This window comes from Uloborus diversus, chromosome 3 (genome assembly GCF_026930045.1).
Source record: "Uloborus diversus isolate 005 chromosome 3, Udiv.v.3.1, whole genome shotgun sequence".
In the NCBI taxonomy this organism is placed as follows: domain Eukaryota; kingdom Metazoa; phylum Arthropoda; class Arachnida; order Araneae; family Uloboridae; genus Uloborus; species Uloborus diversus.
The window spans coordinates 123,791,034-123,815,856 of record NC_072733.1 but is presented as its reverse complement, the minus strand read 5'-3'; the positions used below and the strand labels follow the sequence as shown (position 1 = coordinate 123,815,856).

At 33.0% G+C, this 24,823-nt stretch overlaps 1 protein-coding gene across 1 annotated transcript in view; it reads right to left on the bottom strand.

The window, feature by feature from the left end:
• The window catches only part of LOC129218336 (beta-1,3-galactosyltransferase 5-like), a 234,306-nt gene extending 220,521 nt beyond the window's left edge, over positions 1 to 13,785 (bottom strand). The window contains exon 1 of the mRNA XM_054852575.1: positions 13,696 to 13,785. Within this exon, the coding sequence (XP_054708550.1) occupies positions 13,696 to 13,724 (29 nt within the window). The 5' untranslated portion in view covers positions 13,725 to 13,785. The remainder of the gene's footprint in view (positions 1 to 13,695) is intronic.
• Positions 13,786 to 24,823: the final 11,038 nt, after the last annotated feature.

The window sequence follows — 24,823 nt, the reverse complement described above, 5'->3', positions numbered from 1 at the left end:
TTATCATTATTAATTATATAACTAAAACAATTTTAAATTATTCTCGAGCAAAAACTTGACATTAAATGGGAATAATGTTTCAAAACCTGGTTTTTGCTATGCAATTTTGTGAAACGAAGTATCTATTCTGGTGCAGTAAATTAAATTGAATTTGATGAGAGTCAGCTATGTTAAGAAATTATTTTCATTAGTAAAGTTACCTATAGTTTAACATGAATTAAATTATTTTTTTTACGTACTAATACATATCAATTATAATTAATTTCTCAAGAAATTTTTATTGTCTTGATAGCATATAAAATTTGGCATTACTTCTTTGTATAAAACTAATTGATAGTTAAGAATTTGTTCTCAGTTACAACCACTAGTAGTGCAGTCAGAATTCACCTACTATGAGGGAAGGGGTCGATCATAACAGTCCTTACAGGTATCGTGTTGGGGAAGTAGGGGCTCGTTGGATCATGGGACACGTTAGACCGGTCTTGATAATTTTAATACAGTAATTTCCCGACTATCCGCGGAATAGGGTGGCACGGTAACTGCGGATAATCCAAATAATAGGTAAAAAAACTATACTTAGTGTATACAATAGCTAAAAAATATTAATAACACTCATACATACATTTAAATTATATGTAAAAACATTGCTACATTTCGCTTACTAGCATTGAATATAAAAAATATACATAAAATCTAAAAGCGAACAATAGTACAATCACAAGTTAAAAAAATGAATAAAAAAATTGTGAAAAGATTGACGGATAATCCGACCGCCGATAATCGAAAGTTTACTGTTGGTGCTGTTAATATTTTTTTATTTTAAGTTATGACCAACAAATAGCCATAGTCCTACAAATCCTAAAATGAAATCATGGTACAGTTATAATGAATAAATTTTATTTCAGAAAGAAATTTTATTGTTATTTTGGTTCTGCTGAGTAACTTTGATTGCAGCACCATCTCTAATTTTTTCATATATTGTACATAGATACATACGTAATAGAGTTACTAAAAGCCATTTTCTAAAAAAAAGACCGATCTTCACTTTTTCGTAAGTTATAGTGAGTCAAAAACTGCGAGTTAGCCAGTTTTTGAAAAACTCAATGCTTTACTAAATATTTCTTAAACTAGTACAGATATGTAAAAAAATTGAAAACTAATGAAACCTGTAGAAGTTTTTCTGCTTATGTTATATAAATTTATGGTTTTATTGGGATTAAAAAAATATGAGGGCTGTCAAAAAAAAAAAAAAAACAAAAAAAAAACAAGGTGAAATATTAAGCAAAATACGAGTATTTGAAAATGTATCTTATGAAGGGAAAGAACAAAATAATACTGTAATTTTTTTACATGCGACATTTCAGCATACAAACATGCTCTTCAAAAAAAAAAAAAAAAAAAAACCGGGTTGTTTTTTCTCTTTGTTTTTGAAATATAACCATTTAACATTCGAAACTTTACAAAAATCATCTTTTTTGACAGCTCATAACTTTAAAAGGGAAGCAGCATTTCCATGAATTTTGCCACGATAAAACTTCTATATGTAATGCTTACAATGTGCGAATTTCATTATGTTATTCAAATTGGTCCGTCAGATACAGACACTTGAAATCACAAAAATGATCATCAACTGTGAGGGATTTAGTGGAGCATGTTTCGTACTTAAAAGCATTGCATAATATAAAAGTGCTTCTATTTAAATTTTGAAATCACTGTATTTTAATCTGTATGATTTCTTTATCGAGGCATTTGGAGGGATCGGGGGGTTTCAGCCATGAAGACGAAAGGAAGAGGCATTGTCGTAGGTTTGATTTCCATTCTGCCAACCAATCCTGAAGAAGCCGTTGTTTTTATTTAGCTTTATCAACTATCCTATCATGTGTTCAACGAAGGATTCGGGATTAAAATTGCCACTCTTAAAGAATCAATAAGCAACTAATTAATTTTACTTGCCTCAGGTTTGTGTTACAATTGTATCAAATCTAACCAAGTGACCTAAGATTATGGTTCATGGTTCTGAGCTTGTACATTCTCCATGCACAGCAGGAATTATTAAATGGAGGGAGCAAGTTCAATCATCTTTAGCAAAAGCTGACCCAAAGATCCCAAGTCACTTGACTCAACAACGACAAATGGCTGACACGTTTTGCGTGACACAAGTGAAAGAAGCCTGATTTCTTCGAATGCTTTGCTTTAAAATCTATTACAATCACGTGACTTGGAGTCTTAGCTTCACAAATGAAAGTCTTTACTCCTTCTATTTCATCTCAACGATTCTCCCAATGGTAGGATTGAATTTCATTTTGAATCCGAAAGGTTTAGTTCTCACAAAATCGTCTGTAATAATGCATTCACTTGGTTGAAGTTGTTTTTTTTCTATTGCTTATTTAAGCATTGGGACGGAATTTCGGCCAGAAAATGATGTGATTTAGTTTTACAACCTTATCAGTTAACCTTTTAAGGATATCACTAATGCGCCCTGTCAAAGATAACAAGTTACAACGATTGGTCTGTAGTAGTCCACTGTTTATAATCGAATGTGCTATCAACAATTTTGTCATCTATTTCCTTTATTTCACATAAGTATTGCGCTGAGGCGTAGGAACTTTGTAAAATAGGGAAGTATCAACCTATCAAATATTCCAATTTTAACTATTGCACAATGTTGACAGGCTTACAAAACACAAAAATTCACCATGGCCGGATTTTTAAAACCAACGATTGATTTTTTATGAATTTTTTAAAGAGCGATGCGCAAAAAAGAGGTGTGGCCTAAACGTCAGCAGCTGACGTCATTTCCCTGTTCCGATCAGAGCTCCATTTCCATGCCGTGTTGCGCCTACCAAGAGGTGAATAGCACTGTCTTTTTCAGCCTTTTTAAAGCATTTAACCAGCATTTTTTCCATCATGGGGCTAGGATTCACGAAAGGTCAATCCAATAACCTTCCTCAAGTAAAGTCATTCATGGTGTTTGACTTTTTTCGAAAGGACGAGAGATTTAATATCCTAGAAGTACAGAGAGTGAGACAACAAAGTTTCACCATTGTTATTCTTTCAAATTGTACGTACATATCCGTCTATGTTTGCAGTTCATATTATTCGCATTAGTTTCCCTTATCAAGATTGATCGTTTCCATTTGTGTGTCGATGGTTTTTTTATCTGAATATATAAATTACAATGTAAGAGCGCTATTCCAGTTCTTACTTGGCGGCTTTTAATGAGGCGCGCATTTTGTAACAACCCTACTACTGCAAGTGATTCCAGTGCTAAGTTTTACAGCAGTTTTTGCATGAAAATTTTTCGCTTTGTTGGCAATAAAAGTTGATCTGCTTTTTTTTTGTGGAAAATTGTTTTAAATCCACTAATACATGTTAATTATCCTTGAGTTTTTGTGCAACTTAGCAAAAAAAGGAAAAATATATTTTTTTGCTCTTTTGATAAAAATAATAAATTTGAAAATGGTGTTCATTTCATAAAATAAGTACCTTTTTGCAGGTGAGAAAGGTCTTGTATATATAGAAACGCTTCTGGTGATAAACTGAAAATGTATTTTTAAATTATCAATTTGTAATAGTTAAAATTTGAAGATAGTTTGTATGTTAAAAAGAAAGTATTAATAGTTTTTGCATTGTTATTAAAATGGAAATAGTAATGCATCTATTACTTTCTATTTAAGTTTATTGTGCAGGTTTTAAATTCCTTTGTTTACTTGCATTTTTTTTTTAAAAATATCTCATATGCTTATTAAACATTTACAGTCGGACCTCCATATATCGAAGTAGCAAATTGCCGGAAAAAATTCGATATATAGAAATTTCGATATATAGAAACACTCTTATTTTATCATAAAAATATCCTAAAACATTAAAATTAAAACTAATTTTCGTGCATGAAACCCAACTGCTAATTTAAACAAGCATCGGATTAAATGAAAGTTAATAATTAAAAATTTAACAGAAATTACATTTTTGCTCCTTCATACACCTTCATTCTTCGGAAATTCAACTTGAACCGCCACAATAGGGGATTTTCGTTTTAACAATGTAATCGAGAGAAAAGTAAAAAATCAATCTACTTAACTTGATTGATTTTTACTGAAGCTAAAAAGACTAGGAATGACAACTAACAGACAAAAGAGATAACTTGAAACTCATTTTAGTGATACTGGTTACAACTAAGATTTGAAATGAACTTGACGGAATTTAAGAACCCCAGAACGGAACACCGACCTATCTGCACACCCCTCAAACCCAGATTTCTTATGAGTTTCTTAGCAACCTTTAGTAAACATAATTTTCTCCCCTAATCTTCATTTTTCATAAGACAAAGTCTAAAGTGGAAAAAAAACCTACGAATGTCTCGAAAAAAATTTCGATATATAGAGACTTTTTCGATATATAGAAACAATTTTTCTATGTAATGAACATAGAAATTTGCTGGGATTTCGATATATAGAAAAACTTCGATATGTGGAAGTTCGATATATGGAGGTCCGACTGTATTTATGAACAGTTGTGAACATATATTTCAAACTGTATTTCTCACTTGACATAGTTTTTAATTAAAATGAAGTGCAAATTTTCATTTTCAAATTTTAATTAATAAACACACTTGAAAACACTTCTTTCGAAGATCCTGCTGGGACGGAACAATAACAAATCGCTTGTGAGGAGTTTTTTTAGATGTAGATACGCATCCAGGAACGAAGCAATACTTGTAATTGATTCTACTAGCCATGACAAAGAAAATCAAATTAAAAACAATCGCAGAATGCATTAAACCCTACAGACAGCAAAGGATTTTCACTAGCCTTTTATGCGCGCTGCTGTTAGAAGGCTCTTGTTTTTCCCGCGCCTTCCCCCAAAAATCGCCAAGCACTTCTTTGTCCTAGCCAACCCCGCCGCCTCGCAGCGCGGCAGTGACGTCAGTCAAAGGACTTACAAGCAAATGACGTCACTCGCGCGTGAACTTTAAAAAATTATTTAAAAAAAAAAGTATTAGTCGTATCGTAAAAATTTTTTCGCAGATGATGTTCATGTATGTTACTCTATCAAATAAAAATAAAATTAGAAAATCGAATACTTCCCTATTAGGGGGAGCTGGAACACATTATGAGAAGTGTCTGGTATGTAAGGGGCAGAAGCAGTGGCCTCTTAAGATAATTTGGTGGGGGGGGGGCTTAAATTTTTTTTTTCTACATATGAAATTAGCTTCGAAGCTTCCATCTCTTTTTTTTTATCTTGTATTAATTGTTTGTGGAGAGAATGAGGTGATAAAACTTCTGGTTTTTAAAGAAGATCAGTCAGTACTCTATGATGAGTATGTAGAAATAGAGAAGTTTCGGGGATCTTCCCCCGGAAAATTTTCAGAATTCTTGTTCTAAAAACGAATTTTTAGGCGATCTTTGGTAATGTTAAAGGGAGAAAAGGTTTGAATAACTTCCCTGAAAATTTTTCGAAATTAATGTCTTAAAAACGCGATTGTATACCATATTTGTTGACTTTAGTGAAAATATGACTCGAAGGATTGTCCTCGATCGATTTTTCGAATCGATTTACATCTCTCGCCCAATATTTCGATTTTGAAGTCTTAAACGTAATTGTAGACAACCTTCAATGATGTCAGAGGAAAGGACTGTACTAGGGCTCTACTTTGGAAACTTTTAAACTTGAAGTCCTCCTAGAGAGCGTTTTCAATGATGTTATCAGAAAAGGTTCAAAGGTTCCTTCTCGTTAATTTTTTCGAAATTGTAGTCGCTAAAACACGCGACTGTGGATTTTTTTTTTTTTTTTTTTTGGCGTTAGGGGCCCAGCAATTTTTTTAAATTGAAGTCTCAAAACGGAACATTACATAATCTAACATGTTGTTGGAGGGCAAGGTATCCAGGGACTCTCTTCCGGTAATTTTCAGGGAATCGGACCCTTGAAAACAAAATTTGAGGTGCTCTAATAATTTTGGAGGAAAGGGGAGGCTTCGACAGCGTAGCATTTAGAAGAATTTCTTATTTTCTGAGAACTAGAAAAAGGAGAATAGATGAAACAGGAGGGCGGAGAAACAGAACATTGGAAATGTGTTAAAAGGAAGTATTCGTTATATATTGTATTGTTTAGATAAGATTTTGTAAAAGTCTTTGATAGAAACTATAAAATATTAATATAATAATATTGTTGGGTTTTTTTTTTCTGCAATAGTAGATGAAAAGTAACAATTTTGTCATGAAAATATATCTGTAAGTGACGAAAAAATCGTAATTTAGAAAGCAAAAAAAAAACAAGAATAACTGTAACTTCGTAAAGTATAATCTGAGGGGTTACGGTCAGATAACTTAAAATGAGATAAGTTTTTGGAAAGTTGAAATTATTTGAACAAGTACAAACAACCTTAGCAATATTTTTTAGTTATGTCTGGAGTACCCATGCTATTCATATTTAAATACCAAACTGACTCACCACCCCCAGCTTGCTAGACACTTTAATCTTTTGTTCCAGAATTATAAAGAAATTAGCCCAAAAATAAAAAATAGGATGTTTTTTTCTAATTTGTGTGGTCTTAAAAATGTATTCTAGATGATCTTTGTTAATGCTAGGGTGGAAAAGTGGCCTGGGAGCGTTTTCCTCGGCATTTTTCGAAATTGAAACTTGAAAAATTTTATATTTTTTCTCTAATTACGTTAAGAAGGTTGGTATTTTAGGGTTCGTCCTGCAAATTTTTTCAAAATTGTTGTTATGAAAACGCAGTTTTAGTCATTATTAGGAGATGTTAATTAGAGGAGAAATCCGGGGCCCCCCTCCCAAAAATTTGTCGAAAATGAACAATCTAAGAAACGCAGCTGTGTGCCATCTTTGATATCGTTATGAAGACTGGAAATTTTTCCAAATTGGAGCTCCAAAAACAATTTTATTTGACTTTTAATGATGTTAGGGGTGAGTTTTCGGGTGCTTTACCCCAGTAATTATTTGAAAGGTAAGGCCTTAAACGAAATTTAAGATTATTTTAAATTATATTGGCGGAGGTGGAGGGTGGAGGGGGAGGGCTGAAGCTCATTAATAAAATTTTCGAAGTTAGTTGTTAAAACGCAGTTTTAGATGACATTTGACTATGTTACTGGGAGGAGAGGTTCGGGATCTGTCTTCAGCAATTTTCCGATAGTGAAATTCCAGAAACGCAATTTTAGATGACTAGTTGACCCACGTGAAGCATTCGAGTTCAAAGGAAGAATTTTCTGATTTCAATGCAACCTCGAGATGCTATAGACCAAAGCTGCTATAGACTAAAGCAGCAAATTAAATTGAAATTTATCCTTCTGCAAAGTCAAACTTCGATTTACCCTCTTAAAATCAATGTTTTGTTTCCTGATTTTAATAGCCACAGATATACAGCTTAGAATTTTGCATATTAGTGGAAACTTGGATTAAAATTCTGCTAAAAAACAAAAACCCATTAAAACGATATTTTTCGGCCCAGATTTGAACTCCCACCCTTTCCCTCATAAGCACGCTGCTTTATCCAACCAAGCCAATGTGTCTTCGCTGTCAGCTGCTATTCATTTCTAAAATTATTTGAGTGGTTTGGTTTTTCTATAATGAAATTTTCAATTTCTAGCCTTATATTTTTATTTGTTTGAAATACAAGCGTTTGCGGCCCCCGTCAAAAAAAAAAAAAAAAAAAACTTTTAACATATTGAATTTTTTGGTAGTTCAGACTTATCTTAGTTTTTACACTTTCTTTTGTTTTAGATGTCATGTCTCCAGAACGTCGCTATAAAATTTGTGTTTAATTTCGCCTTTTGTATTTAAACACTTAGAACTAGAACACTAGCAGTGGTGTGACTAGTCATGACATTTTTAAATCTCGCCTTACTCTGTTTCAACTTTTTCTGTAATTGAAATGTATTTTGGTGGCACATATATTTTTCTCTACTTAATCACTATTTTCATGACGATATTTTTACAAAAAAAAAAAAAAAAAAAAAGAAAGAAAAAGAAATTTAAAAATGCCGGCTGCCCCTATGAAGTTATGTTTATTTACGTATTCATTTTTTACTTGACACGCTTGTCATAGATTTGTACTAAACACTGTATACTTTCTTTTCATTAAGAAATATTCGAAACGTTCGTTTCAGCGCTCCTCAGAGGTAAATCATAATGCATAACCTTGCTTGGATGTTCCTAAATAATATTCAGAGATTGCATTTGCTTTCAAATTTTGCAGAAAAAACTCTTTTTGACACTTTTATTCTATTTGTTCACTTATCATTTCTATTACATGTTCTTAAGATCGTAAAGGTTTCCTTTCTGCTTTTATTTTCATTACTAATATGAAATTGGTGACGCTATTTCTGAAAAACTGGGCGGGGGGGGGGTAGCAAAACCCTTCTTGGTGATGGCTCTGGTGCCCCCCCCCCCACTCCAAAAAAAAAAGTTTGGTTATGCTACACCTCTGACTGGTACTGATTTTCGCAGGCCGCGGAGTAGAGTTCACTTTCCCGCATTTCGGCAATCAAGAGTGTTTAAACAGTGAAAAAAAAAGGTGAAGGTGAATTCAAGTGCACTGACCTCTCCGTCTGCTCACTGCTTTTGTTGCTCACTGCATTGGGTAGAAATTCCGAAATTCCCAAAAAAGGCAGATCAAATTTTTGAAATCAGGTTTGAGGTAAACAATGTACGGCAAAAAGCAGCAGCGCAAGAATTTTCCGGGGGAGCTAAGCCGGTCTGAAATATTCCAGGGGAAGCTCAAGCTCCCTCAGCTCCCCCGGTTCCGACGCTTATGATGTATTGGTGTATGTATATGGTGTTGGGCTACGGTTCAGGCCATTGTAGACAACCATGGACAATAAAGTTATGTCACTTGGTTGAATTTAATCCGAAAGTAGATACAACTAACTGGTCGCTTATTGACTGTTTAGGAAAGTCAGATTTAAATCTGAGCCCTTAGCTGAACAGAGAATAGAATGTTTAGTTACGCTAAACAAAAGCCAAAGCTTCTACCTGCCCAATCTATTACCAATCCACCTAAAACCAATTACCAACTTATCCTTTCGTCTTCATGACTTATCCCCAAGCCCCTCCAAGGGCCTCCATAAGGAACCCATACCGATTAAAATTGAGAAATAATTTTAAAAAACACATAAGTTGCGAAAAATTTAATTAGAATGGGACAATAGTCTTCAAAACTTTCCTTCGTTTAAAAAATGAAAAACCTTCCTGAGAGTCTCCATTGGAATTAGGAAGTAAATAATAATAAGAAGAACCATTATATATATATATATCTATACATATAATAAAATAAGATGTTTGTGTGTGTGTGTGTGGCGCGCTTCCCGGGAAAACGGTAAGGCCTAGAAAGATGAAATTTGGTATACAGGTACAGTTTCTGCCGAAGATGTGCACCTTCGATTTTTGATATTTTAATTAGAAAAAAAGTTATTTAATGTTTTATGTGTTTTTTTGCGTTTTTTTTAGTACTTTTTACCTCACAGACCCCGAACCAATTGCACCACACAAATTTTTGTTTGTACTATTGTGTTGGAAATTTAATTTCAAATACGATGAATGAAAAAGTTTTGAAGATAGAGCAATTTTTGTATTTTTTATGAATTTTTGAAAAAAACCTTCAATTTGCATTTTTTTCTGGGTTTGATATTTTTGTAATATCATCCTACGAGAAGTATCAAAGCCTCATTTCTAAAATTTAAGTTGGTAATAGTAAAAACATTTCGCCCTCTTCAGAAGAAAAAAGTTCTTAAAAATACGCAATAGTTTTTTTTTTTTACAATTTTTTTAATGCTGAACACATCATGTATTTCTACGCATCGCTCGAAAAAAGCATTCTTCAATCTTTTATGCCTCTGACGTCACTACTTGGATTTCGATTCGATATTTACGGCGGAATCTTAATCACAAACAATGTTTTTTTTTTTACTATATAGCTTACTTTTACATTTTATGACGTGATGACCACGTGTTTTTCCGGCAGCGCTTGCTTTTTTTTCTTTCCTTTTTTTTTTGTTTAATTTAGGGATTGCATTTATTTCTTTTTCCATCCCCCCCCCCATCCCCAAGCTGGACCTTTTTGCTGTACCTATATTACGTTAGATTTCATAGATGTGCGCATTTAATTCAATAAAAACAGCGAGATTTTTTTTTCTTTGCCACTTACTTTACTTCTTTACTTTTTGCACACAACGGGAAATTTTGGAGATAACTTTTTTTTTTGCTCTATTTAAATAAAAAAGCGGTTTTTTGAGTAATCTTTGTTTTTATTAGGAAATGAGCGGGGAAGTTAAAATAAATAGAGATGGATAAGAAAACTTAGAGATAGATCGTAAAGGTAGATAGCCGCCGAAGGCGTCATTAGGTAGATATAGAGATAGAGATTTAGTGGACAAAAAATGTTTTTTTTCGAATTAATACTTATATAAATAAAAAAAGATTGTTAATTACTGTCAGCGATAGATATGCATAGATCGTATAGATAGATAAACAAATATAGAGGTCGATATAGTAAATAGACAGCAAAGAAAGAGACATGCCCGTCATTTAAGGAACTTCAACGAGGTGTCAATGCCCCCCCCCCCCCCACATACACACACAATGACTTCGAAAAAACAATGCTTTCACATAAAAGTGGAATTGCATTTTGTTATTTTTCGACTAAATTTGCATGAAGAGTACGCCGTTTGTGTCTCCCCTCACCTTCCTTTAAAAATATTCCAAACGACGGAACTGGAGATAGGTCTAGAAAATATTTTATTCAAACTACTAATGATATAGATAGATATAGATTGATTGATACCGCCACGAAATTTATTCAAGCAGCCGCCGAAGGCGGCAACATTGGCGTAAAAAGTCGAATAATAATATTGATAATATAGAGAAAAACATTGATTAATACCGTCGCTAAATTGTCCAAGCAGCCGCCGAAGGCTTGCAACCCTAGCGCAAAAAGGCGAATGGCGTAAAAAGGCGGACCAGCTGGTCGCCGCAGGCGGCTAGTATATATATATATATATATATATATATATATATATATATATATATATATATATATATATATATATATATATATATATATATATATATATATATATATATATATATATTATAAGATTGAGAAAACAGCACCAAAAAATTTCCTTTTGAATAAGTACAATATTCCATAAACTCCCCATCGGAATAACAACGACAGTTCCTCGAAATTCACATCGGCTAAGACTATTCTTCCTTGTAACACCAAAACACGTGTCTGCAGTAATTTACAATTTTTGTGCTTCAAAACCTTAGTTAATTGATTATTTTAACGTTAAAGGAGTAAATTTTAGCCCCCGGTTAGATTAAATACAACAGTAATGAAAATTTTAGTTATAAATTAAAATCAAAATTTTTAGCGATCGTCTGTAGGTTGCACAAACAAATAGACTTTAAATGACAAAGAATTATCAAAAGGTGAAAATTTTGAATCCTCCATTTCGAAAAAGCTAAAAAAAAGTTGAAGAATTTCATTTGTCCAAGAAAATGGCCACAGCATAGCATTTATTAAACCTATAGAACAGTAACGAAAATTTCAATCATAAATTCAAAATAATTTTTTTAGCGAACGTCTCCAGGGATCAAACAAATAAATAGACGTTAAATAACAAGAAAATTAATAATAATATCAAAAGGGGGAAAAATTTAAGTGATCCATTATCGGAGAAGCCTAAAAACATTTGAAGAAATTTATTTGTCCTCCGTTACTAAATGCTTATAACATTTTTCCTCGATAGTTAAGGTCCTTCGTTCTTTTGGACCGAAGATAGAAAATCTTCTAAGGAGGTATTTTTTCCGCGCTTTCCAATATCAAAACGATACAACAAGACAATATGATAATTATTTTGAGTACAAAGGTCCATTTTTGAGTCCTAAAGCTGAATTTAGAATAAAAAAAGATTTATTCGTCGATTTTTTTTTTGAAACGGTGTATTTCTTTCCATTTTTTGTTGAAATTTTCACAAACTGAAAATTTTAACGAAATTGATAAGGTAGTTCCAAGTTTACACCGGATATAAACATTTGGAGTTTGTGTTTCATTTATACAAAGATTTGCTCGCGAAAGTTACTCTTGGTATAAATGTTTTCAGGGAAAAAAAACCGTCTCAAATATTGTTATTGCGCGAGCTTCGGAAAATATTTTCGTAGGTTTCTATATTAAAACAATGTTTCCAAAATTCTTTCAACTTCGAGCAACAAAATACGTGTACAGTATAACTCCAATTTAACGATTGTCAAGGGACTGGAAAAGGTTATCGTTAAGGGGGTAACGGACACATTTTGAAAAAAAAAAAATTTTTAAACAGTTTATAGTTTTGAAATTTTTTGCACTGATTCACCATCTATTTGATAAACAAAATCATAACATAAATATTAAAAAAAATTATTTAAATTTAATTCGTTTTTTTAAAAAGTGGAATTGAAATTGTGCTAAAACTCAAAATATTCTTGATCAATTTTCAAATTTTTTTCAAAAAATTATGCACAAATATCTAAGCTTTAGTTTTTATTCGGCGATTTAAAAATTATAAATTCAATAAAAAATAGAAAATATTTGAAGAAAAATTTCAAAGTTACTTTTAAAAAAATCATATTTTTTACAGAAAACATTTTTTTTTTCAAATTCGCTGAATAAAAGTCAAAGTAAACGCTTTGAAAAAGATATGCTCCAAATTTCATTACTTTATCTTTATTGGTTCTTGACTTATAAGTGTTTGAATGCAAAAAATCGGGAAAAATTGCATCATGGAGAAAAACGCGTTTCAAGTTTTTAGGTTAAGTTTAATAATAGTTAAATGCATGCAACAAAATAATTACATCTTTCGTTCTTATTAAGATAGAAACAAGACTCAAACGTCCTTTTAAGCAGAAGCAAATGGGGAAATTTTTTAAATGATGGAAAAAAAATGCAAAATTTGACGATTTTTGTGTCCCGGACCCCCTTAAATCAGGATGTCGTTAAATCGAGGAACATAGACATTCAATTCAGTCAAATCAAGACCAGTGAAATGCATTGTTAAATTGAGGAAATCATTAAATCAGGTATCATTAAATCGAAGTCATACTGTAATATCTTATATATATGTGCATAATCTATTCTATCTATCTTCTATACCCTTAATGCAGCATTTCTCAATTCGTCTTTCGCGGGACCCTGGAGTTCCATAGAGATCACTCAAGGGCTTCAAATGCTTGTATTCTTTCTTTCAATTTGAAATCAGTCTGTTAAAAAATGCTAAAAATAAGTTTAAAAAAGTTTTTTATGAGTATTTTTGGAACAGCAAAGAAAATGTTAAAATGAATTGTGGATAAAAAGCCTTTTTCGTCAATGCTCGACCATCGACCAGTACACAAGCATGAGGAACTTCTTTGTCGTACAGGAGTGCAAAAAAATTTTTTCAGGCGAGTTGTTTCAAGTTATTTTTTGGAAAATTTCTGTTAATTATTAGAAATTATTTTTGAAGATAATAAATACTGTTTGAAATAATTTTTGTTTTTATTGTAAGAAAAGTTTTATTGTTCAAACCATACTATTACAGAAAAATCAGATATCCTATGAAAGAACTGGACATTAAAAAGGGTTCTATTTATCAAAGAAATTAAGAAACGCTACCTTAGAGTAACATTATGCATAAATTACATCGTTGTTAAGTTATAATTAATTACCTGTTCCATCCGCGTCTGTTTCGAACCATGGGTCAACTTCTTGCCTGAGCTACTAACTGAGTTTCGAAAACGATGCGCCTTGTTTTTGGCGTCATTCAACATCGTTACTTAGCAACTGATTCGACCAATTCAGTCAGTTTTATGCTGTGATGGTTTCACATCTGAGACATCCTGATAAATTGCCTCTAATTCTGGCCGTAAAAAAAAGCACGTTGGCATTTATTTGACTTCACGCGTAATTCATTCTTTCTCGTTCGCTATATGTCATTTTCTTCTTGACCGCCCAACGGTTTAAAATCCTTATCAATGCATAGTAATTTCCACAGTTTAGACAAATAAGGTGGAAATTAATGTATGGATGTGGTTATTATCCTAAAAATAGAAGTCTTTTAACGGAAATACAAGAAAAGCCTATTTATGGATTATTGAAAAATTATTTCACGCCGCAAAGAAAGATATTTTTATCCTGATACGGTTTTTCGTAAAATAATCATTTAAAGTAGGTTTGATAGCAATAAAATCCAGTTGAATATTGTTTACAATAGAAATATATTTGCATACGAACGTTTTCTCTTTTTTTTCGAATGAATGGAAATGCGAGGAAAGCGTCAATTATTACATTTGTCAAAATTAAAAGGTTTTGTACAGAAAGTAAGAGTGTAATTTGTAGTATGAATTGTATCTGTGCTTTTTCATATTTTTTTTTCATTTTGTGAATTATAAGCCAGTCAAGCTGGATAAATGTAATTTGTTTAATAAGCAAGAAGTTCTGTCCAGAACTAAACGAGCCTACTTTCCCGTATACCAATATCGACTTTCTAGTATTTGAACAATATTCTCAAAATTAACGAAAATCGCAAATTATTTTAAACATAACTTTTTAACATTTGAACCTGGTTTCTAGAAATAAAATATGCTTTTCTCATCTGGAGTAAAAGATGCGTAAAAAATAAGTAAATAAATAAAAATAAATAAATGAATAAAAGAACATATTAAGTAGTGGCACCTTTTCAACAAATCAGCTAATGTATTTTTATCCATTGAAAAATATCTTAATTCGCTTTCAAAAAGAAAACAGAAATAATGATAAAAAATAAGCTCATTAAAAGAAATATAATGTGTCAAAAAAAAAAAAAAAAAACTGATAATAATTTGAATTCTGACATTTTGAATTCAAATTATGTGTTTCGCAATCACGAGTTGAGACAGGACCCTACTCATTGGGATTTAAAGTAAATGCTTTAGGTTTTGACCATAACCAATTTATATCAAAAAACATACATAAGTTTAAGATGAAAATTAATGAAGCTATACATAGCTATAAAAGTGCAATTTCTAAGTTCGTGAGGATTGTTTTTTTTCCATGAAATAAAACTGCTACATCACAGTTCAATAACAATCCAAATTCAGTAAAACCTTTAACTAAGCCCTGCATTTGAATTCTGACATTTTGAATTCAAATTATGTGTTTCGCAATCACGAGTTGAGACAGGACCCTACTCATTGGGATTTAAAGTAAATGCTTTAGGTTTTGACCATAACCAATTTATATCAAAAAACATACATAAGTTTAAGATGAAAATTAATGAAGCTATACATAGCTATAAAAGTGCAATTTCTAAGTTCGTGAGGATTGTTTTTTTTCCATGAAATAAAACTGCTACATCACAGTTCAATAACAATCCAAATTCAGTAAAACCTTTAACTAAGCCCTGCATTTACCCTGTTTTCCTGACATTCTTAATTTTGTTTTTATTTTTCTTTATATTTCCATTTTTTATTTTGCAATATTCAACATATTTGTTTTTTCTTTCAAAACAATTTTCTATTTTTTCTTGTTTTTCTTGTTTCATTCTTAATCTGCCTTTCTCTACATGTAAGAATTGATTCTTTACAAATTCTTTCGAATATGAAATTAATTGCTTAATTTATTAATTAGCGGTTTCATTTGGACAGCAAAATTAACTATTACGGTTTTTTTTTTTTTTTTGAGAAATTTATTGCATAACGGTTTTTTCTTAAAGAGAATCATGAAATGAATTTGGGCTTTGTCTTTTATTTTGTCTTGTTTGTTTTGTTAATTTGCTTCTATTACTATTTAAGCTATATACTGTGCATTCTCGTTGTTTTTTTCGGATGATTTTAAATCTAAAAGCTTTCTTTTCTGCAGTGAGAAAAGGGTTTCTTGAACAGTAACGAAACTACGGGGTCTGGCGCCCCAGGCAAACTTAAGAAATTGCGCCCTCCCCCTCCCCGCAGGGTCGCCTTGATGGGAAATCAACGGAGGTCACCGTGATCTCATATTTTTTTTTTTTTTGTAAGGGATGGGGGGGGGGGGGGGACATGGACTAATTGATTCGACAAGTTAGGAGACAGTATTGCAACTTAAATATTCTCCTTTTTTTTGAATAGTTTTCAATGATGCCTCATGTTTCTTCGCAGTAGATGTAATGTATATGTGTGCATGCTCGATCTTTAAAATACGGTAAAATTGGGATTTCATTCGGCGAATTGAGAATTTTCCTCCTTCCCAAAAATTTTAGTTCTACTTCCACCATTTCACATAAATTCAATAAAACCAATAGCATTTGCAGTTCGTTAATAAATATAAATAATGTACGATCTTCAATTAAATGATAATACTCATTTTTCCGTTCCGTTTATAGTAATGTATTTATCATTATTATTTTTTTTTTCAAAACAGCTTTAACATTTAATAGAACTTGTTTCAAACTGATAGGAGAATGTATAATATAAACATAATTAACACATTTACTAAAAGAAAGAAAGAATTTTTTTAAAAATAAAAATCAAAACATTTAAAAAATTCTATTATAATTAGGAAAGCAAAGCAAATACAAAAAGCATTGCTGATCTGAAATTGACTAAAAAACATGAACATTCACATAGACAAAATAAAAGCACTATATTTTCGCTAATTAAGGGCTCCCAATATTTTGTTCAAGTAAGGCTTTTTATGCTTAGATTATTTATTATAATGAGAGTAAATACTTAGCCTACGAAAAATTATACACTTCAAGCTATAACACGACAAAATGCTATAACACGACGACCTCCCTTTCCTGAAAAAAAAAAAAAAATGATATGATCCGGTATAGAATGCCCTCTACTACCGCTCCCTGGTATACAAATTATGTGCTTTTAAAAATTGTGTGCTTAGCTAAAAACTTAAGCATGCTTAAGCTAAACAATGAATCGGAATAGTATTTCACGCCACGGGTAAAATCCCCGCCCTCCCCTTTTTTGAGATTTAAGGATTTTTTCATTTTTCCCACTAGCTCTTTTTCTTGCGAATTTTATTTTTATTTATAAAAGCTTTTTTCTACTTATATGATCATTAAAAAAAAATAAAAAAATCCCTGGCTGCTGCAACCCTGGCGAGACTCCTGCCAACCACATGGTACGCTACTGGGTATAGAATGGGGCGCTGTTCGTGCTGCCCAGGGAAGTTTTATCAATTTTTCATTCTTACGTCTGTTATTTTTGAGAGAAAGAAAAACTTCTTTTGTGTCCAAAAGAAAAGTTTTTGTATAAGATTATATCAGTGTTCAAAAAACAATGCCTTATACATAACTACAGGTTTTTTCACCTTTAAAAATTTATATTATCCCCTTTAGCTCTTTTTCTTGCAATTTTTTAAAAAACATTTTAAGCATCTTTCAAATTCTCTCTATATGATCAAAAAAAAAAAAAAAAAAAAAAAACTCTTAAAAATTTTTTTTAATCAGTCGAAATGCCACACCCCAGGCTGCTGCGCCCCCGGCGAGAGCCACTCCTACCAACCCCTAGTTACGCTACTGTTCTTGAAACTCCAAAACACGTGTCTGCAATTTCTTGCAGTATTTTGTGCATTAATTACGTTGCTCTTTTGGTAACTGCTACAATGGTCAAAATAAATACAAGGAGGCCAAAGGAATTTAGTGCGTTTAATTTAATCATTGAATTTGAGAGACGTGATTCACGATTTTTCACATTCGTTAGTTTAGCATAGTGCCGACGATATAACGACACCATTTTTAGCGAAACAGCAGTTATAACTTTCAACGGAAAGCTAGTTCCGGAAGATCACCGTTCAAATATTGCTAAACCCTGCTTTTTCGTTATAATTTAAAATCAAATTCATTTTTAATCCTTTTTTATTTGTATACTAGCTATACCCGCACGGCGATGCCCGTGCCCCCCTGTTTTTTATGCCAAGTTCGCCGCCTACGGCGGCTGTTTAAATAAATTTGGCAGCGGTATTAATTAATCTATATCTATCTTTTTCGTATTTTCTGTACCTATTTCCAGTTGCGTTTTGTCATTCATTTTTTTACACCAAAATCGCCAACAAAGATCATTTAAAAATCTGCTCTTTATTGTTTAAAAATAGCGCAAAAAAAGCTCTCTCCTTGTTCCCCGTAGTTTTCAAAAAGCAACGTTTGCAAAAAAAAAAAAAAAAAAAAAGAGAAGGAACACCTCAATATTTTAATTAAATTAAGTACGCAAATATGTAACATAAAATAGATACAGCGAAACGCCCGGCGGAAGCGACCGCGCTATAGTAACTCATCCAATTAGCGAGCGAAATTAACTCTGGCCAATAAGCAATTGTGAGTTGTAGGTGCTATGGGGGCTTCTGGCCATCGGGTACAAACAAACAAAGAAACATCGTCGCTCCTATATATATAGATTATCTTGGTTTTTCAAGTCAAAAAAAGGTGAGAAATTGAAAAAACTCATAACAACTCCGGGATTTTACCCGTCATCCCATCACCAGAAGTTGTTACTATAGAATGATCGTACGTCCCCACTGCTCTTTTCGCTGCACGTTTCCTTGATCTCAACAAATTTCAATCTAGAAATTTAATGTTTCATCAAGACGTGCATGCATGTGATTCTGTGGATGACATTTGGAAAATTAGTGAAGAAATAAACGACTAAGCTAAAGGGGCAGTAATGGTTATTTTCGCATGAAAGGAAAGTTTCATGTTTTTGCCTTATAAGAAGCTAGTTAAGCTAGTCTAAAGTGAAGGTCTAAAATTTTCACAAACATTTTTCTTCGTACACTACGATATGTACTAGTTTTAAACATGAAATAAATAAATAAATAAATTTCATCAACAAAAGTAGTTGTGTCATCACCATTTCTTGTTCCAAATTACAAACTTTATTGTTTGAAGGTTTAGTTTCAAAATTTAAAAGTTTAGTTGACTGAGCTGGCGGTGTATTTCATGTGTTTCTGCCTTAGCCCTGGCTATAGGGCGGTAACTTACTGAATAAGCTTCCAAAAGATTTTTTCTAAATAAATTCACTACGATAACTTTCTTTATTGATATTCTAAGCTATCTGAGTGGAAGAACAGTTGAGAAATGAGCAGACTTTCGAGGTAAGGTTTTTTGCATACTTTTGTCTGGAGAATAGTGATAAATAGGTAGCTTCTCAATTTGTTCCCTGGTTGTTTTCTTGTAGGCGATTTGAAGTTGAGAAACAGCTGAGCTAGTAGAGAGCTGTGGAAGAAGTGTCAAGGAAGTTGATGGCTATGGGAGAAAAATTGACGAATTAATAAGAGAGAGAACAGTAGACTATGGAGATAGTCTTGCCGGCTTGGTTCGATCTAGAGGAAGCTCTAGACCAGCGTTTCTTAATTTCTTAGATTAGTGAACCCTTTTTAATGCTCACTTTTTTCGTGCAACCCCTGGTGTTTAAATAGTTTGCAGTGGCATAGCCAATATTCTGTTTCGGAGAATGCCCTGGTTCTTACCATAAAGAGACTATCAATAAATCAACTAATTAATCACTATCAACTAATTGTAATTAAAGACACATAATTATAGATCATTTTAATTATTGATGATTGCTAATTATTATTTCTTATTGAAAAATTCCAGTACACTTTTATTTGTGATTCTGAGAAACTCAGAATTTTTGAAAGGGATAAATAATCTCAGAATTTATGCATGATTTATATGATAAAAATATCTTCTTAATTAGGAAAAGACATACTGATGTGCTTTACCTACAAAAGTGTATATAATTCACTTAAATTTACGTAGAAAAAGAAAAAGTCTTTAAACCTTAAAACTAAAAAATCTCTTACTTTTTAATATATTTTTTTTATTGATTTACAAATCAGAGTTTTTGATGTCACTGTGTGTTCCCTCAGACAGAATTCGAGTCGCTGTACAGATAGGGGCCTTAGGCAGAACTAAACCACTTAGACCCTCGTGACCAGTACTCCTCCTTAAATTGGTCATCGCTCGTTAAATGCTTAAATTGTCCTTTCAACTGCTGCCATAGATACTTTTCACTCCAGAGTCCCTCGTACCTGCCACTATTTGTGGTTTAACCAGTTGGATGGAAACCTGAAGACAGCTCTGATTTTTTGAATCAGACCTGTAACCGAGCATTCCATTGTCCAGCACCTCCAGAGGTATCGTTTCACTTGGAGGACTTTGTGACTACGAGCATATTTAACGTCCACCAGTCACCATTAATGAAGACAGTGGATCTTCGACCAGCGAGGATAGAGCCCGGGACCCTGCGGTCACAAGTCCGATGCCTTACCGATCAGGCCACCACAGCCTTGCCATAGATACTGGGAGAGTGGCTAGTATCAAGAACAAAATATTTGAAATTTATCTCAAAAATCGTAATTTATGGCAATATTTGGTAATGTTGTAGGAGAGGGATTTGGGGCTCTTTCCCGAAATTTGTTCAACCCAAATCCCCCCCCCTGTTCCCCCCTGAAAGAAATCGCTTTTAAACTATTTTTGGCGATATTAGGCAGTCAATAGCTTCTTCCGAAACTTTTTCAAAAGTGAAGATTTTAAAACCCAATTTTATGCTATGTTTGGAGACACTAGTTGAAAAATAGGCGTTTTGGGATTGATCTCAAAAAAATTCCGAAGTTAAAACCTTAAAGGCACCATTTCATGCTGCTTTTGATAGTCAAAAATTTGCATTATTTTAGGCGAGAAATAAAATTGTTCTTATAGTGGCTATTCCAGATGGGTAACAATGCTTAGATTAGATGCGAAAGTGACAGTAAACGTATTTTTGAAAAGGAGTTATTTTTGTCAATTTTTTAAGTGACAAATTTGAAAGGTGTGAAAAGAAAATATACAAATCTCATGGAACCTCTGAGAGAGTTCCGTGGAACCCTGGGGTTTCGCGGAACACAATTTAAGAGACGCTGCTCAAGACGAAAGAAAAGAGAGCATCTTTTTTTTACTTCCTTTTACAAAAAAGGAAGTATTGTATTCGCGAAAAAATTTCCCTCAAAAAACGGCCTTAATTTTCATTTTGCTCACCCCCGAATTAATGTTGAGTTTTCTTTTTTTTTCCGACTCGACCATACGTGGATATATGCCTAGGAAAGTACAGACACCCGAAATACGCATTTTGACGATCTTCGAGTTAATTAAAACGAGTTTTCTCGTGACGTCCGTATGTACCCGTCGTATGTACCCGTATGCCCGTATGTACGTATGTATGTGCGTATGTGTGTATGTACGTTTGTGCGTATGTATCTCGCATAACTCAAAAACTGTATGTCCTAGAAAGTTGACATTTGGTACGTAGACTCCTAGTGGGGTCTAGTTGTGCACCTTCTCTTTTGGTTGCATTCGGATGTTCCTAAGGGGGTCTTTTACACCTTTTTGGGGGAAATCATTCAATGCTAACTCAAGTGGTGTAATAATTTGTCAAACACTTGGCGATATATCGCCAAGCTTTTGGCCGCCAATTTTCGACGCCAACTTGGCGAAAAATATGTTTTTTTTTTTTTTTGTTTTTTTTTTTAATTTTTAAATTTGGTTTCAATTCGGCCAATTTTGGTGATATTTAAAGAGTTGATCACTGAATCACATCAAAATTGCCAATAATAGGGAAATAAATCTGTTCAAAACGTTTTTTTTTTTTTTTTTTTTTGGCTTCGGTTCGCAAGAAATTAGGGGTGAAAATATTTAGTGTTTCCTTGCTTACTCCAAGCGCTATTATCATTAAATTAGCGTAAAAGAAAGTCATGTGTTGTACACATCAGCTCGTTTTTTTTAACGTTTCAACAGCATCAGTAGTATATAAATCTTGACAATCATTATCTGGCTAAATACTGATGCCTTGAGTTTTACTCATATAAGGGGTACTGAAAAACGTGTTGGACAATATGACGAACGATCATTTCTCTCGTCATCATACCCGCTCAGCCAATCGCTATCTTACCCATTTTGCTATTTTCGTTTTGAGTTTGTTTACAGTACTGTAGGTTATTGTCAACATCATATACCGCTCATGATTTTTTGCACTCCAAATTGTATTTTTCAACTAATGAAATGGAGAGAAAATACTTATTGTCGAGTAATTAATGACATTGTAAAGTCAAAAAAAAAAAAAAAAAAAAACTTAGGCTACACAAGCAAGAAAAGAACACATCTTGGTTGTTACGGTTCGCAAAACAATCCATTCCGACATCCTTTGCAGTGAAATTTGTTACGCATCACTTGAGTCTGGAAAAGTACAGTGAAACCCCTCTATTACGGACACTAACGGGACAAACTTTTTTGTCCGTAATAGAGGGGTGTCCGCTTTACAGAGGTTTTTTTTAATTTAATTAACTTTAGTTATTTGTTTATGTTTTTTGAAATCTTAAATGAAATATGTGTGAATTCTACTCTTTCATATGCATAGATTTTTTTTAATTTACTAGTTTTTACCAACATATACATAATAAACAATTATTTTATCAGGTTAAATTCAAATATTACAGTTTTGCACACTCAAAGAGATTTAAATAACAGGTTCGCATAAAAATTACATACCTAATTTGTACTTTAAAAAAATTGTTCGGTTGATGTCTGTTGATATATTTTGATCGATGAAAGTCTTTCATTTTCGAAATGTATCTTAAGTTCGTGTACCAAGTCTAGTCCTTTAGGATCGTTGTGTTTAATTGAAAATTCCCTGAGTCCATCTAATACGCTTAAAGCTTCGTTAACATTTTTAATTGTTTTAACGTCTTCTTTTACGGACAGTTCATCTTCATCGTCATCCTCAACTGTATGATCTTCGTTAATTTCGCGCACTATGCTTGCAATTTCTGTTTCGCTTTCTTCAGTGAAAACTTGGTCGTCGATGGGAGCATAGTCTTCAGCGGTCACATTTGTGAACCCTGCTTGTTGCATTAACGACTGCAAATCGGATCCATCATTGTCACAATCAACTTCGTTGTCAATTTCCTCTGTGGCAGATCCTTTTTTGAATCCAACGCGATTAAAGCAACTTACTATTGTTTCTTTTTTAACTTCCTTCCATGCGTGCTTAACCCAGCTGATTGCATCTAACACATCAATTGTTTTGGACAATTCGCTACTTGTTTTAGTTGCTTCCATTTTATTGATTAAATGCTTCATAACTAGTTGTCTGTATTGAATTTTAAATGCTTGAATTATCCCAGCATCCATAGGTTGGCATTTCGATGTTGTGTTTGCTGGCAAGAAGACTATTTCTATATTTTTCAAGTGAAAGTCTTTGGGATGGGAGGGCGCGTTGTCCATAAAAATAACAATATGCCTTTTTTCTCTCCCCAACTTCTTATCAAAAGTTACAAGCCAATCAGATATGACACTGGTTGTCATCCACGCTCTTCTATTTGAATACCAGTCTACAGGTAATTTTTTTATATCCAGTCCTTTAAAACACCGAGGTCTGGCTGCTTTTCCGATGACAACTGGTTTTAATTTTGTACCATCCATGCTGGCACCCAACAAAACTGTTAAGCGTTCTTTGGAGATTTTGCCACCAGAGCAGTTTTCTTTCCGTAAAGTTAAGGTTTTATCTGGCAGAGCTCTATAAAACAAACCGGTCTCATCAATGTTATAAATGTCACATGGCTCGTAATTTTCAATCAAACTAGGCACTTTCTCAAACCATTTCTCGCAAACGTCAGCATCCACATCCATGGATTCACCACATATTTTTTTAAAAACGATATCATGTCTCGTTCGAAAACGATCTAACCATCCATTGGAAGCTTTGAAATTTTCTATACCCATTTCAGTAGCTGCTTCTTTCGCCTTTTCTTGTAAAATAGGGTCAGAAATCGGAATATTTTTGCTTCTTGCGGACACAAACCATTTAAACACAATTTCATCTACTGCAAGGGCATTACTTTTAGGAAAATCTTTTTTCTTCTCTTGGTTTCCATTTATGAACCATTCTTTCTTAAACTTCTCTTTTCCTTTTAATATACAGCAAATTTGTGTGCGTCCCACACCAAACTTTTCAGCAATGTTCCGTATTCCAATTTTATTTTTTTCTGCGAAATCTATAACTTCAATTTTTTCTTTAAGAGAAAGAGTACGACGCTGACGATGAGTATTTCAATGAGAACGATGAAACAACTGAATGCTTTTACCCTTAAGTTTACTTTATGATATTGCATTGGATTTACTTTTACTCTCTATAAAATATTTTTGTTAGATGGCGCGTCAACTCGGCTCCACTTAGACACAACACGCCTGCTTGTTAGTCATCTGAAAAGGAACAAGGCAACGGGGGAGGGTGGGGGTATACAGACAGAAACTTGCAGAATAATCATTTTCTCTTTTCTTTTCTTTTATTTTTGACGATTTGATGATGTTTTTTGGAATGAAAAATGCATTTCGGTGTCAAGCTGAAAATTTTTTGCTACGCAGTAGGTGCAAAGTAAAATTGCAAAGAAATATTTTTTTTATCTCCGTATAAGCTGGTCGACTTTGCATTAAATGAAGCCTTTCAATGGAGTAGCTATTTAATTCTCAAGTTTTAAATACTGTCCGCAAAAAAGGATATATCAATGTAAATGACTTCGAAAAGGGTGTCCGTGTCCGTATTTGAGGGTGTCCGTACGAGAGAGGTTCCTTATACATTAGGTTTAATGTCTCTCTGCCGGGGAATTAAAAACTGTCCGCATAAGAGGAAGAGGGGTGTCCGCATTAAAGGGGTGTCCGTTAGGAGGGGTTTCACTGTACTTAGACAGATGTTGATATCAATGATAGAATCATAGAAATGTTAAATTCGTCATCTTACCCCTACTCACTTTGACTTTTTTAAAACTTTCAGCAATAATCCAGTAAAACTTAAACCAATT